This window comes from Salmo trutta, chromosome 36 (assembly GCF_901001165.1).
Source record: "Salmo trutta chromosome 36, fSalTru1.1, whole genome shotgun sequence".
Lineage (NCBI taxonomy): Eukaryota > Metazoa > Chordata > Actinopteri > Salmoniformes > Salmonidae > Salmo > Salmo trutta.
In genome coordinates, this window is record NC_042992.1 from 18,991,406 (window position 1) to 19,007,673 (window position 16,268).

The 16,268-nt window shown below is 41.9% G+C and overlaps 1 protein-coding gene across 1 annotated transcript in view; it reads right to left on the reverse strand.

Moving 5' to 3' along the window:
* The window catches only part of LOC115175584 (CUB and sushi domain-containing protein 3), a 670,680-nt gene that overhangs the window by 465,442 nt on the left and 188,970 nt on the right, over positions 1 to 16,268 (reverse strand). The window contains exon 4 of the mRNA XM_029734929.1: positions 12,588 to 12,782. Within this exon, the coding sequence (XP_029590789.1) occupies positions 12,588 to 12,782 (195 nt within the window). The remainder of the gene's footprint in view (positions 1 to 12,587; positions 12,783 to 16,268) is intronic.

Here is a 16,268-nt window from a genome sequence, read left to right on the forward strand (position 1 = left end):
CGTCCGCTTTAAGGATAACACAGTGCCACCGATGCGGCCTCTCCCAAGGACTGTCGGAACTCGTTCTTGGTGACCGACGTGAGTAAGACATTTAAGCGTGTTAACCCTCGCAAGGCTGCCGGCCCAGACGGCATCCCTAGCCGCATCCTCAGAGCATGCGAAGACCAGCTGGCTGGAGTGTTAACGGACATATTATATGTCTCGCTATCAGAATCTGCTGTCCCCACTTGCTTCAAGATGGCCACCATTGTTCTTGTACCCAAGAAAGCAAAGGTAACTGAACTAAGTGACTATCACCACATAGCACTCACTTCTGTCATCATGAAGTGCTTTGCGAGGCTAGTCAAGGATCACATCAACTCCACCTTTCCTGACAGCATAGATCCAATTCAATTTGCATACCGGCCCAATGGATCTACAGATGATGAATCCCGCCCTATGCAATTGGGTCCTGGACTTCCCGACGGGCCACCCCCCCAGGTGGTGAAGGTAGGAAACAACACCTCCACTATGCTGATCCTCAACACATGGGCTCCACAAGGGTGCGTGCTCAGCCCCCTCCTGTACTCCCTGTTCACCCATGACTGCGTGGCCATGCACGCCTCCATCTCAATCATCAAGTTTGCAGACAACACAACAGTAGTAGGCCTGATTACCAACAATGACGAGACAGCCTACAGGGAGGAGGTGAGGGCCCTGGCGAAATGGTGCCAGGAAAATAACCTCTCCATCAACGTCAACAAAACGAAGGAGACAGCAGAGGAAGCACGCCCCTACACACATCGAAAGGACCACAGTGGATAAGGTGAAAAGCATCAAGTTCCTCGGCATACACATCACTGACAATCTGAAATGGTCCACCCAGGAGGTTGAAGAAATTCGGCTTGGCCACTAAGACCCTCACAACATTTTACAGATGCACAATTGAGAGCATCCTGTCGGGCTGTATCACCGCCTGGTACGGCAACTGCACCGCCCACAACCGCAGGGCTCTCCAGAGGGTGATGCGGTCTTAGGGGGCACACTGCCTGCACTCCAAGACACCTACAGCCCCCGATGTTACAGGAAGGCCAAAAATATCATCAAGTACATCAACCACTTGAGCCACGGCCTGTTCACCCCGCTATCATCCAGAAGGGGAGGTCAGTACATGTGCATCAAAGCTGGGACTGAGAGACTGAAAAACAGCTTCTATCTCAAGGCCATCAGACTGTTCAATAGCAATCACTAGCAGGCTACCACCGGGTTACTCAACACTGCACCTTGAGGCTGCTGCCCTACTGTATGTACATAGTCATGGAATCACTGGTCACTTTAATGATGGAATACTAGTAACTTTAATAATGTTTACCTACTACTATACTAATTTCATATGCATATACTGTATTCTACTGTATGTTAGTCAATGTCACTCAACATTGCTCATCCTAATATTTATATATTTCTTAATTCCATTCTTTTACTTTTAGATTTTTGTCTATTGTTGTGAATTGTTAGATATTACTGCACTGTTGGAGCTAGAAACACAAGCATTTCGCTACACCGCAATAACATCTGCTAAATATGTGAATATGACCAATAACATTTTATTTGGATTTGAAGTTAATGCCAACAGCGGTACTACAGGCTGTTGTTTCCAGAAAGCAGGATACCCCATTATAGTAAATCGGAAATTGGCAATCTTCGTGGTCAATATTTGTGTAAAGAAACATTTTTTTTAAGGCAATCATGGTGCCACTAATTGCTTTTATTACACCAGATGTATGTACTTGAACCAATTATTTTTTAAACGCACACAGAAGAGGTTATAAGGATAATTGAGTTGTTACCACTAGCCTGCAATACCCTAGTCGGCCTTCAACTTGAGATACTCAATGAGAGAGTGCAGGTCCATGAAGCAAGATGGCAACACACTAAAATGGCACTTCCTGATCTTCAAATCAGCCACTGAGACTTCACATAGGAAACAATGGGTTGACGTCATCAAAGGCTTTGTCCATTTTCTTTTTACAGTCTATGGGAATAACACCCCCCTCAACATTAGTAGTTAGTGTGTATTAATAATGGGGGGAAATTGATTAACAAGGGTTGTATGACCATAACTCTAATCCATGTAAACTGAGGATACCGATACCTCTCCTTCTAACGCAATGATAGGTAGCCTATTTGACACAAGGAACACAATGAGACATAGAGTAGACAGAGTATTCATCCATTTGAACTGTTCGTGTGTCTAGCACGACCACAGGAGCTGCTCCATCCCAGCAATCTATCATTGGATTATTTCATCTGTCGTAACACAAGTCGGCAATCTGATTCAGTTTTCCATCACTAAGAACTGTCCAACGATGGAGATCAAATGCATTGTGTGACAACAACCATTCACTCTACATGTTTTAGTTTAGAGCCAAAGACATTTATCTAGATTTGAAGTTAAATAAATGTGACTTCCATGCCTGGATTAGATAAATGGCAGATGAACGACTTGAGATTTGCATAATGCATATGTGGAAGAGAAAATGTGACTTTAATTTGCACTTTCCTATGTTTTCCATATGCTGTCTGCATGTCCATAAAGAAGACATCAAGATTATTTTTCCTCCATGAATCCAAGTTGATTTGGTACTGATCCCTGGATTAGAGAAACGCATAGGAAAATGTATCTGATTTATTCTGTATTTTTTTGCTCTTCAGTAAAATGCTTACTCTGCTTTCCTTTTGTATACTTTTTAGCCAGTAGTTCTGAAAGTAACGTTCAAGAGTCAAAAGTGGTCCCCGAAAATTGCGTACTATGTCACATACAGTATGTGCAAATATGTGCACCACGTCATTGCTCTCTCTCTCTACTGTGTGTGCGACTTGCTAGCTGTCACTCAAATGGCAAGGGGCTGAAGCTCATTGGTGGAACTCAAATTTCTCGAAAAACAGTCGCTTTCAAACTAGGGATTTCATGGCTAATTGAGGTAAAACAGTAATTATGCCCATAGATTATGTATGTATGAACAATACATTTAAATATCATGCCCAAAGTGGGTGGTTTAAAAAAAACGTAGTTGCCACCAATGTTCTGGAGCACATCTTTAAATAAATACTGTGATTTTTTATGTATTGTTTTCCCCCTACCTAGATTGAGTGAGGCGGGCACGACAAAACCAATTCCCCCTCAGGAGACTGAAAAGACATGGCATGGGTCCTCAGATCCTCAAAAGGTTCTACAGCTGCACCATCGGGAGCATCCTGACTGGTTGCATCACTGCCTGGTATGGCAACTGCTCGGACTCCGACCGCAAGGCACTACAGAGGGTAGTGCGAACGGCCCAGCCAAGCTTCCTGCCCTTTCAGGACCTCTACACCAGGCGGTGTCAGAGGAAGGCCTTAAAAATTGTCAAAGACCCCAGCCACCCTAGTCATAGACTGTTCTCTCTGCTACCACACAGCAAGCGGTACCGGAGCGCCAAGTCTAGGTCCAAGAGGCTTTTAAACAGCTTCTACCCCCAAGCCATAAGACTCCTGAACATCTAATCAAATGGCTACCCAGACTATTTGAATTCCCACCCCCCCACACCACTGCAACTCTCTGTTGTCATCTATGCATAGTCACTTTAATTAACTCTACCTACATGTACATACTACCTCAACTAACCAGTGCCCCCGCACATTGACTCTGTACCGGCACCCCCCTGTATATATAGTTATTTTTCTACTGCTGCTCTTTAATTACTTGTTATTATTATTATTACTTGTATTTTTTTAAACTGCACTGTTAGTTATGGGCTCGTAAGTAAGCATTTTCACTGTAAGGTCCATACCTGTTGAATTTGGCGCATGTGACTAATACAATTTGATTTGATTTGATGCCAAAGTTTAACAGAGAGAAATGCTATTTCAGGCCTGGCAGATTGGCAGCACACACTCATGAAGATTCCAGATAGGCATCCTAGGCTGCGTTTACACAGGCAGCCCAATTCTGATATTTTTCCCAATTATTGTCAAATAGACCAATTTGTGACAAAATGTCAGAATTGGTCAGCCTGGATTTTAAAATTTGTTCTCGAAACAAATGAAATACTGTACTATAGTAAATTGAACAGCATTAAACTGTTAACTAGAAGTGTTAAACAGAAATATCTACTGACCGTTTTTGGAGCCATGACTTCAGTTACGTTGGCAATTATTAATAATTAACTGGAAGGTGTGGGGCACTGATTACACTTGCATTCTGGTTTCATAAAAATATTTGTCATAGCATTCACACTAAACTGCATGTAAATGATATGCTTTATACATGCTTTATAAAGGATGATGTTGTTGTTTTAAGCTTTCAAACGTCAAGCTGTGTGTGCATTCATTAAACTGTACTGTAACATTTTAACATTGCACTGACATTTATATAGGACTAAATACGAAATGTTCCTTGATTACAGTTTTTTAGATGGAACGAAAACACTAAATCATTCTGTAAAGCACAAAGCGTGCTCCCACTGTTTTAATAGAGGAAATGTGCATTAAATGGTAAGTATGATGCTAATGTACATTGTAAAAAAAACACCCACAAATTCAGTTGTTTCAACTAATTATTATTAAGTAACTGGTTCCCCAGCCTTTTTTAGTTTACTAAACTTTTCAGTCCAAGTGTTACCTGAAAAAAAGAGTCGTTGGCAAACATTCAGTCAATTTAAAATTGTCTCATATGTTAATTCACCTATAAATTATAATTTAGGCATCTTAATTAAAAAAGGCTGTGCAACTGATTACACATACTGTACTCTGGTCCCATGTGGCTCAGTTGGTAGAGCATGGTGTTTGCAACGCCAGGGTTGTGGGTTAGATTCCCATGGGGGACCAGTACGGAGAAAAAAAATTATGAAATGTATGCATTCACTACTGTAAGTCGCTCTGGATAAGAGTGTCTGCTAAATGACTAAAATGTACTTTTATCATACAATGTTTTCTACGCACATATTTGACACACATTGACATTGTGCATGTTAATTTATACAGTAATGGTGGCATAACAGCAGTGGTGACCCATCATTCAGGGCAGTTTTGAGCCCCACATTTTCTTTTTTTTGGGGGGGGGCTTGCCTGTTTTGCATGCTATTTTGGCATTAATCGCATATTAGTCGCATATTAGTTTGCAAACAATGTTTAAAAAAACAACATATATAATTGAGTTAATAAAGCCGCATACAAACATGGTCTCTTTTTTGTTTTCTTGAGTAAGGCCGCTCCAAAATGTAGGTGTTTCAGCCTAGCTCAGAGCTTTCTGTGGTGGTGGGGCAAGCCAGCAGAAAATACAGAGCATTGCGCCATGATTGGCACAGTGTTCTGTCACTCATGGGTACACTACATCACCACCAAGTCTAAGGGTAGAGCTCTAAAATTCTAGCCCCTCGGGTGCTGCCATAGAGTTACTTAAGGAGTGCCCATCCAAGAACGCTCAAGGTCATTGGCCCCAGATAAAATTATCACTTTATATCTACAGTAGCTTTGATTGGACTTTGATTGGACAAGTCGACAATCTACTGGCAAATCCTTTTTAACCCTTGTCATATGAAGAGAAATTCTAGATCAAATGTATTGGTGCTCATCGGCCACTGGACATTAACATTACACAACAAGTTGGAAATTGAAAATTCAACAATGAGTGGTTTGGAAGGAATCAGTGGCTAACTGCAAGCATTGCAAAGCAATCATTAGCCTGCTATTAGACTGCAACGATTAAGGGTCTCTTTTCCTAGTTTAAAAATATAAACATTCAACATTGGCCATGCTGTCAATGAAGCATGATTTGTGCTGCTCTCAAAACAACTGCTAATTCGGAATTGCAAAATCTGACTTTAGTGAGTGCAAGACAACTGGGAACTCAGGAAAAATGAGCTATGACTGGGAAAATACATTTTGAACTTTCATCCAACTTGGAATTGTAAATCGGGAACTTGGACCTCTTTCTAGAGCTACGACCTGAAGATCACTGATGTCATCATGATTCAACTTTTTTTCTGAGTTCCCTGTTGTCTTGAAAGCACCATAAATCCAGAGTAAATCCAGACTTTGATGACAAAGTTTGATGACAAAATTTGACCACGAAGACTGCCATGCCAAATTGTTTAAGTGAGCACAGCTCAACAAGGTGAGTCCAAAAATGTATTGATCTTCTGCATAAATGAGATATGTATACTGTAGCTAAGAAAGTAATACTAAATGTATGCTGTGTAGTAAGCTGTTAGCAGCACATGTGCCTCACCATTATAATTTAGTCTATTTTCACCTCTTAATTTCACCTACAGTTCTGACTTGGTGGTGCACATGTAGCCTATAACCTGTTTTTGAGAAATGTAATCATCGAATATTGTAAGAGCTTTCATTGTCTGCTTATATGCCCCCTTCGCCTAATACCTTTTTTGCACTATTGGTTAGAGCCTGTAAGTAAGCATTTCACTGTAAGGTCTACACCTGTTGTATTCAGCACACATGACAAATAAACTTTGATTTGATTTTAATTTATCCTACGGTTCTGACTTGGTGTACAGGGAGAAAACTGTAAGAACGGCCCATTTCTGAATGCTGTCCCTGTACATTTCAAAAGTGTTGAACAAATAGTTGTATTGACTACGTCCGTGCTAGCTCACTCATTAATGTCTTAATCGAAATCGCCACTGCGTAGCAGGGCTATTGGAATGCTGTGAATTAAGAGGTTGTAAGTTCAAATCCGAGGTGAGGACATGTTGAATATTAATTACTGTATATACGAACACGCACAATATAATCATGTATGTCAACTTGTTGAAAATATTGCATGTTAAAAGCACTGTGTTTGTGTAACTAGTTCTATAGTCTTTTGGGGGGGGGGGGGGTAAGATGCTCAAGTAATAATTTCTAGTTGAATGAACATTATGAGACAATTTGAGCAAACACATAATTTTAAGTTGATTACATTTTTGTGTACGTTTTCTCATGTTGGAGCTAAGTTTGGGCCAACTAAACATATTAAGTTTAGGTAACACTTTGACCGAAAAGTTGAGTAACCAAAAAAAAGACTGTGGAACCAGTTACTTAATAATACAGTACTTAGTTGAAACTTTTTTTTACAGAGCGCACACACACACACACACACCACACACACACACACACACACACACACACACACACACACACACACACACACACACACACACACACACACACACACACACAGCAGTGTGTATTTCCCATTCAACTCCAAGCCAATCTAATTTGGAGTTTTGTCAGTGTACGTATTACTTTTCCCCCCTCAAACATTCATGCAAGGCAAATGCCCATCTTATAATGTCCAGGGAATGGGTAGTTGGCCTTCAACTCAGCAAAATAGTCTCTCATTTCTATTTGAGGGTTGAAGAATGCCTGCAAAAAAATCAATTTGTACCGATGCCAGGTTCTTGGCAGGCATCAGATCAGCCATTGAGATTCTCATCACATTAGCCCTCAGCTAGTGGCTCCCTGGCCCACTAATATACAAAGAGCACAAGCCCCAGTCAGAATGTACATTTCTAGATGATCTTCCGAATGCTCGCTTGTGGTTATGCATAAATTGCTTTACTCTAGATAATTCACCCGTCCGATTGTGATGGAACCGATGGCCTCCCGCCTTCTACTAAAGATGTGGAGGCCATTTTGAGTTCTTCTTCTATTTAAACAGGAAATTATTGGTGATTGAATTCCAGATGTAAAGAGGTATCACATGATCTGATCTGGGACAACAAATTGCAGGCTGAGCATCTATTAAGAGCATGTAGGTTACGGTTCAGTTTTGAGTCACACAACTTCCTGAACACATATGTGATTTGTGATTGACGCTTGACTTCTGTCACGGCATTCCACTGAGCTAAAGTCACTTAGTACTTATTCACTACCAGAAGTCACCCTGAAGGACTGTAGAGAGATTGAAATGCAGAAAGAATGGACTACAGTGTGAATAACTTATTCACAACCAATGTCATGAGGACAATATGAACATGATTGTATTGTACAGTATATTTAACATCCTGTAGACACATGTTGCATCCTAAATGGCACCCTATTCCCTTTATAGTGCACTACTTTTGACCACAGCCTCACTTTACTCTGTGCTTATTCATAACCACATGCTGAATGACCATAGGCCGACACAGATAATAGGTTCGTAATGCCGATGGATCTGGGTTTATTTTCCCTTTGACCCGCTACCCTTCCAATTTCACTCACTGACATGGTCCAGGCTTGCTACTCCAACCAATTTCCGTTTAATTTCACCTTTTTCTAAACAACCTTGTTCAATTACGGATCACTTAATGGTTTATTTTAATATGCACTTATTTGCAGGATGGCGTTGCATTGCCGGAGGGAGGGGTAACATTAATACTTATTATGCAATTACTCCATTGACTGGGGCTATGGTAATTCTATCCAGTGTGCATCAGACAGAAGGGAAGGATGATGCACGTTGCTTTCATCTCAGACTCATTATTAAGGGCATATCAGGCGGAGGCACACGGCTGTCTATGAAGAGGCTCTTATTTGAAAACGGTCATGGATAATGCACATTATAATTGGCCCCAACACAGGAACAATAAATCTGGATGTGTTTAAAGCAAGTGCAGCGGATCACAGGCTTCTTCCTCTGTATGCTGATGGTGTATGTGTGCATGTTCCTATATGCTGATAATGTCGTGGTTTATGAATAACTTTCCACAGCTCTTATGGAAAATATCCTGTCTGCTCACAACTGTGATTCTATTCTGTGTCTAACTGCCATCGCAGTTGACTCACAGCGGCAGAGGAGACAACCTTTGTCTCATGGGAAAATGGATTCTGTTTTCTATGGATGCCGCTCTGAAATACACTATATATAAAAAGTATGTGGACACCCCTTCAAATGAGGGGATTCGGCTATTTCAGCCACACTTGTTGCTGACAGATGTATAAAATCGCACACACAGCCATGCAATCTCCATAGACAAACATTGGCAGTAGAATGGCCTTACTGAAGAGCTCAGTGACTTTCAACGTGGCACAGTCATAAGATGCCACCTTTCCAACAAGTCAGTACGTCAAATTTCTGCCCTGCTAGAGCTGCCCCGGTCTGTAAGTGCTGTTGTGAAGTGGAAACGTCTAGGAGAAACAACGGCTCAGCCGCAAATTGGTAGGTCACACAAGCTCACAGAACGGGACCGCAAGGGCTGAAGTGCGTAGCTTGTAAAAACCGTCTGTCCCCGGTTGCAACACTCACTACCGAGTTCCAAACATCAGCACAAAAACTGTTCTTCAGGAGCTTTATGAAATGGGTTTCCATGGCTGAGCAGCCGCACATAAGCCTAAGATCACCATGCGCAATGCCAAGCGCGGCTGCAGAGGTGGAAATATGGCGCCAAAGAACATGGCTGACGTTTTACATTCTCCCAACCAATTGTGCTATTTTGTTAGTTTTTTTGCATTTTGTGTAAGTTATTTGTTTACTTATTGTGTACATAATGTTGCTGCTACCGTCTCTTACGGCCGAAAATAACTTCTGGACATCAGGAAAACGATTACTCACCGCGGACTGGAAGAAACCTTTTCATTAACGAGTTGACGAGAAGGATCTCCTGCTTTCACTGGAACAGGCCCAGATCCCCGCCTTTTGCATGAAGAAAAGATGCAGGAAAAGGGGATGCAGATCAGGCGGCCTTCTGAGAATCCGTAGGTGAGCGAGTAAACTCCCACTGCCATCCGTTCTTCTTGCTAACTTGCAATGATTGGAAAATAAAGTTGATGACCTACGTTTAAGATTATCCTACCAATGGGACAACTGTAACATCTTATGTTTCACCGAGACGTGGCTGAACGACGATACGGACAATAAAGAGCTAGTGGGATTTTCCATGCACCGGCAGAACAGAGACGCTACCTCTGGTAAGACGAGGGGTGGGGGTGTGTGTCTATTTGTCAATAACAGCTGGTGCGCGATGTCTAATATTAAAGAAGTCTCGAGGTATTGCTCACCTGAGGTAGAGCACCTTATGATATGCTGTAGACCACACTATTTACCAAGAGAGTTCTCATCTATGTTATTCGTAGCCGTCTATTTACCACCACAGAATGAAGCTTGCACTAAGACCGCTCTCAACCAACTCTATAAGGCCATAAGCAAAGAAGAAGAAAATGCTCACCCAGAAGGCGGCGCTCCTAGTAGCCGGGGACTTTAATGCAGGCAAACTTAAATCGGTTTTACCAAATTTTTACCAGCATGTCATATGTGCAACCAGAGAAAAAAAATCCTAGACCACCTTTACTCCACACAGAGATGCATACAAATCTCTCCCCCACTCTCCATTTGGCAAATCTGACCATAATTCTATCCTCCTGATTCCTGCTTCCAAGCAAAAACTAAAGCAGGAAGTACCAGTGACTCGCTCAATACGGAAGTGGTCAGATGACGCGGATGCTACATTACAGGACTGTTTTGCTAGCACAGACTGGAATATGTTCTGGGATTCATCCAATGGCATTGAGGACTACATCACCTCAGTCATCAGCTTCATCAATAAGTGCATCACCGCCTGGTATGGCAACTGCACGGCATCTGACCGTAAGGCGCTACAGAGAGTAGTGCGAACAGCCCAGTACATCACTGGGGCCAAGCTTCCTGCCATCCAGGACCTATATAATAAGCGGTGTCAGAGGAAAGCCCATAAAATTGTCAGAGACTCCAGTCACCCAAGTTATAGATTGTTTTCTCTGCTACCAAGTCTAGGACCAAAAATTACCTCAACTAACCTGCACCCCCACACGGTACCGGTGCCCCCTGTATATAGCCTCGTTATTGTTATTGTTATTCTTATTGTGTTACTTTTTATTATTACTTTTTATTTTAGTATACTGGATAAATATGTTCTTCTTTAACTGCACTGTTGGTTAAGGGCTTGTAAGTAAGCATTTCACGGTAAAGTCTACACTTATAGTATTCGGCGCATGTGACAAATAAAGTTTGATTTGATTTGTATAGCTCACCGCCATTGGACTCTGAAGCAGTGTAAACGTGCTCTCTGGAGTGATAAATCACACTTCACCATCTGACAGTCTGATGGGTGAATCTGGGTTTGGCGGATGCCAGAATAATGCTGCATAGCGCCAACTGTAAAGTTTGGTGGAGGAGGAATAATGGTCTGGGGCTGTTTTTCATGTTTCGTGCTAGGCCCCTTAGTTCCAGTGAAGGGAAATGCTACAGCATACAGCATACAATGACATTGTAGATGATACCGTGCTTCCAACATTGTGGCAACAGTTTGGGGAAGGCTCTTTCCTGCTTCAGCATGACAATGCCCCTGTGCAAGCGAAGTTCATACAGAAATAGTTTGTCGAGTGGCCTCCCGAGTGTCATAGCGGTGTAAGGCACTGCATCGCAGTTCGATCCCAGACTGGAAGACCCATGAGGCGGGGCACTACTTGCTCAGTGTGGTCCAGGTTAGGGAGGGTTTGGCCGGCCGGGATTTCCTTGTCCCACCGCGCTCTAGCAACTCCTTGTGGCGAGCTGGGCGCCTGCAAGCTGACCTCGGTCGCCAGCTGGACGGTGTTTCCTCCGACACATTGGTGCAGCTGGCTTCTGGGTTAAGTGAGCAGTGTGTCAAGAAGCAGTGCCGCTTGGCAGGGTCGTGTTTTGGAGGACGCATGGCTCCCGACCTTCGCCTCTCCTGAGTCGGTACGGGAGTTGCAGCGATGGGACAAGACGAACTACCAATTCGATATCACGAAAAGGGGTAAAAGTGCAAAAAAATATATATACATTAATAGTTTGTCGAGATCGGTGTGGAAGAACTTGACTGGCCTGCAGATAGCTCTGAGCTCAACCCCATTGAACACCTTTGGGATGAACTGCGAGCCAGGCCTAATTGCCCAACATCAGTGCCTGACCTCACTAATGCCCTTGTGCCTGAATGTAAGCAAGTCTCTGCAGCAATGTTCCAACGTCTAGTGGAAAGCCTTCTCAGTTGAGCGGAGTCTGTTATAGCAGCAAAGAGGGGACCAACTCCATATTAATGCCCATGATTTTGGAATGAGATGTCTGAAGAGCAGGTGTTCACATACTCTTGGTCATGTAGTGTATGAGTTCTCACATACTGGAAAATGTTACCAATAAACTGTTTGAACATTTTTCAAAACTCATAAAACTATCCACTCTGGGACTATCCAGATGATAGGATGGTGAACATAGTCAGAACGCTCTCTTACGGTGTGCAAAACCCTAACAGATACCTGGCCACGCACATGCATGTATGCCTTGTCTCTCTCTCTCACTCTCTCTCCCTCTCACATCCACACATTTTCTCCTCATCAAAAGGTTACACAAAAACACAAAAGGGACACAGACATGCACACAGAAACTTTCACAGATGAACACCCACAGATGCAAAGGAAACACAACCACATTTGGACAAATGTATTACACATCTGCCATACACACAGCCTACCATCTCTACAGACACACTCCCATAACGTTAGCATGCAGCTGTCACTGACATTATGACACACACACACACACACACACACACACACACACACACACAATAACAGGCCAGGGCATGGACTCTCACCTCTGCAGATGGGCACAGGGAAGTCCCACACAGCACCCTTCTCCGCATTGGTGACACAGGTGAGCTGGGGGTGCCCGTCCAGGACGTACCCAGTTACACAGCTGTAGTGGATCTTGTCGCCCACGTTAAAGCGTGTCCCGACCAGGATGCCTTTGGGAGGTACCCCAGGGTTTCCACAGGCACTGATCTGCAGTTCTGATGGGGACAAGAGGGGAGACAGTCGTTATGCACACATTAAGTACCCGGTTGTGTAAGAAATTAAACATGGTTGCTTTTCTCTGCTTCTCTCCCCCTCCCTTCGTTCTCTCCGTTTACTTATCTTTCTCTCTCCCCTACTTTCTCTCCCTCCCTCCTTACCTCGTTCTCTCCCCCTCTTTCTCCCTCCATCCCTCCTTCTTTCTCATGTTTCTCAACTCAACTGAGTATCAAGCCAGGCGGAAAATGGCAGCGGCTCCCTCACTGCCATTACATGCAGTTCAGTGCTGCATTCACATGGAACTTGACTGCACATCTGAAGGTAGGGACACAGTGGAAACAGCCAAGGGCATTCACATTGTGCTGGGAGGGTTGGGTTCAGCTTTAGCTTCATGCTGGGAGAGCAAGACAAGATAACCATATACTGGCTGAGAAAGAAGATACTGTAGAAAAATGAGAGATGTGTGCAGTATTTGAGTGAAAAAAAGAGTCAAAAAGATAAAGAAGATACTGAGACAGGAAGAAGAGATATATATGATTCAGAGAGTTAGAGATAGAGACAGAGAAAGAAAAAGAGTGAGTGAGTGAGAGAGAGAGGGAAAGATCTAGAGAGAGTGAGAGAGAGAAAGAGAGAGTGAGATATATATATATATAGAGAAGAGAGAGACAGAGAAAGAGTGAGTGAGATATATATATATATATATATATAGAGAGAGAGAGAGAGAGAGAGAGAGAGAGAGAGAGAGAGAGAGAGCGAGAGAGCGAAAGACAGAGAGCGAGAGAGAGAGAAGATTGCGAGAGTAGACCAATAGAAGGACAGCTAGCCATCGCTGGTTGCTCCCATTATATTCCAGTGTGTCAGCCAGCCAACTAATGCTCAGGTGAACAGTTCTCAGTGGATTTGCTGGGGAATGACTCTTATTACCAATAAAACACATTGTGAACACTGGGAATAAGAAAGAGGGGAATAGTAAAAGTGTGTCTGATCATGGAGGATACTATCTTCAAATCAGTCAGAACATACTGGAATCCTCTTTTATGTGACTTTAGAGCAAAGCTTTGGGGCAAAGAAGAAAGTGTCTGTTCCTTCTCTTCACACTGCCAGGGGGAGGGAACATGGTCTAACCGTTACATGGTCTACTGTGCATGAGTCTTTCTACGTAATACACACAGACACACACACACATACTGTACACACACAGTTAGCCGAGGGACACACACAGTGACAGACATGATGTCTGCAGGTATCGGCGTGCCAACTTTATTAATTTAATAGTGCTAATTACCTTGGTCCTGATGTTGTAAAATAGCCTGAATGAAAACAGACTCATTAGGCTAACAGCCAGCGTGTGTCTTCCTTTTTAACAATGGGAGATCATCATTAGTCTCATATACCTAAAGGGTGTGAGTGTGTATGTGCGTGCGTCTGAGTGTGTCGGTTAGTGTGTGTGTTGGTTTAGTGGTGGATGGGCTCAAGAGCTCATGGGCATGAGGTAGTAACTGCAGCACAATTTGCAACACCTCCAATTGTGACCTCTTCTGTTTTATTAGAATGACTTCCATTGATGAATAGGGATATTTATATCATGGTTCTGAATGACTACCATTGTCGACTAGGGATATTTATATTATGGTTCTGAATGACAACCATTGTCTACTAGGGTTATTTATACCATGGTTCTGAATGGCTACGATTTTTACTAGGATTATTGATATAATGGATCTAAATGACTACCATTTTTAGCCAGGTTATTGATATCATGGTTCTGAATGACTTCCATTCTCTACTGGGGTTATTGATATCATGATTCTGAATGACAACCATTATCTACTAGAGATATTGATATCATGGTTGTAAAATACTACCATTGTCTATTAGGGTTATTGATATCATGGTTATGAATGACTATCATTGTCTGCTAGGGATATTTAAATCATTGTTATAAAAGACTACCATTGTCTACTAGGGTTATTGATATCATTCATCTGAATGACTCCCATTGCCTACTGGGGTTATGGATATCATGGTTCTGAATGCTGAATGACTACCATTTTTATGAGGGTTATTGATATCATGGTCCTGAATTACTACCATTGTCCGCTAGGGTTATTAATATCATGGTTCTGAAATATTACTATTGTCTATGAGGATTTTTGATATCATGGTTCTGAATGACTACCATTGTCTACTGGGGTTATTGATGTCATGACTCTGAATGACTACCATTGTCTGCTAGCGTTATTGACATTATGGTTCTGAATGACTACCATTTTATCTAGGGTTATTAATATCATGGTCTTGAATTACTACCATTTTCAACTAGGGTTATGTATACCATGGTTGTAAAATACTACCATTGTCTACTAGGGTATTTGATATCATGGTTCAAAATGACTAAAATTGTCTACTAGGGTTATTGATATCATGATTCTGAATGACTACAATTGTCTACTAGGGTTATTAATATCATGGTTCTGAAATATTACTATTGTCTACGAGGGTTTTTGATATCATGATTCTGAGTGACTACCATTGTCTACTAGAGATATTGATATCATGGTTCTGAATGACTACAATTGTCTACTAGGGTTATTGATATCATGGTCCTGAATGACTACCATTGTCTCCTAGGGTTATTGACATCATGGTTCTGAATGACTACAATTGTCTACTAGGGTTATTGATATTATGGTCCTGAATGACTACCATTGTCTACTAGGGTTATTAACATCATGGTTCTTAAATACTTCTATTGTTTACTAGGGTTATTGATATCTAGGTTCTGAATGACTACCATTGTCTACTTGGGTTACTGATATCATGGTTCTAAATAACTACCATTGTCTGCTAGGGTTATTGATATTATGGTTCTGAATGACTACCATTTTATCTAGGGTTATTAATATCATGGTCCTGAATTACTACCATTGTCTACTAGGGTTATTTATACCATGGTTGTAAAATACTACCATTGTCTACTGGGGTTATTGATATCATGGTTCTGAATGACTACCATTGTCTACTAGGGTTATTAACATCATGGTCCTGAAATACTTCTATTGTCTACTAGGGTTATTGATATCATGGTTCTGAATGACTACAATTGTCTACCAGGGTTATTGATATAATGGTTCTGAAATATTACTCTTGTCTACGAGGGTTTTTGATATCATGATTCTGAATGACTACCATTGTCAACTAGGGTTATTGATATCATGGTTCTGAATGACTACCATTGTCTACTAGGGTTATTGATATCATGGTTCTGAATGACTACCATTGTCTACTAGGGTTATTAGTATCATGGTTTGGAAATATTTCTATTGTCTACTGGGGTTATTGATATCATGGTTCTGAATGACTACCATTGTCAACTAGGGTTATTGATATCATGGTTCTGAATGACTACCATTGTCAACTAGGGTTATTGATATCATGGTTCTGAATGACTACCATTGTCAACTACGGTTATTGATATCATGGTT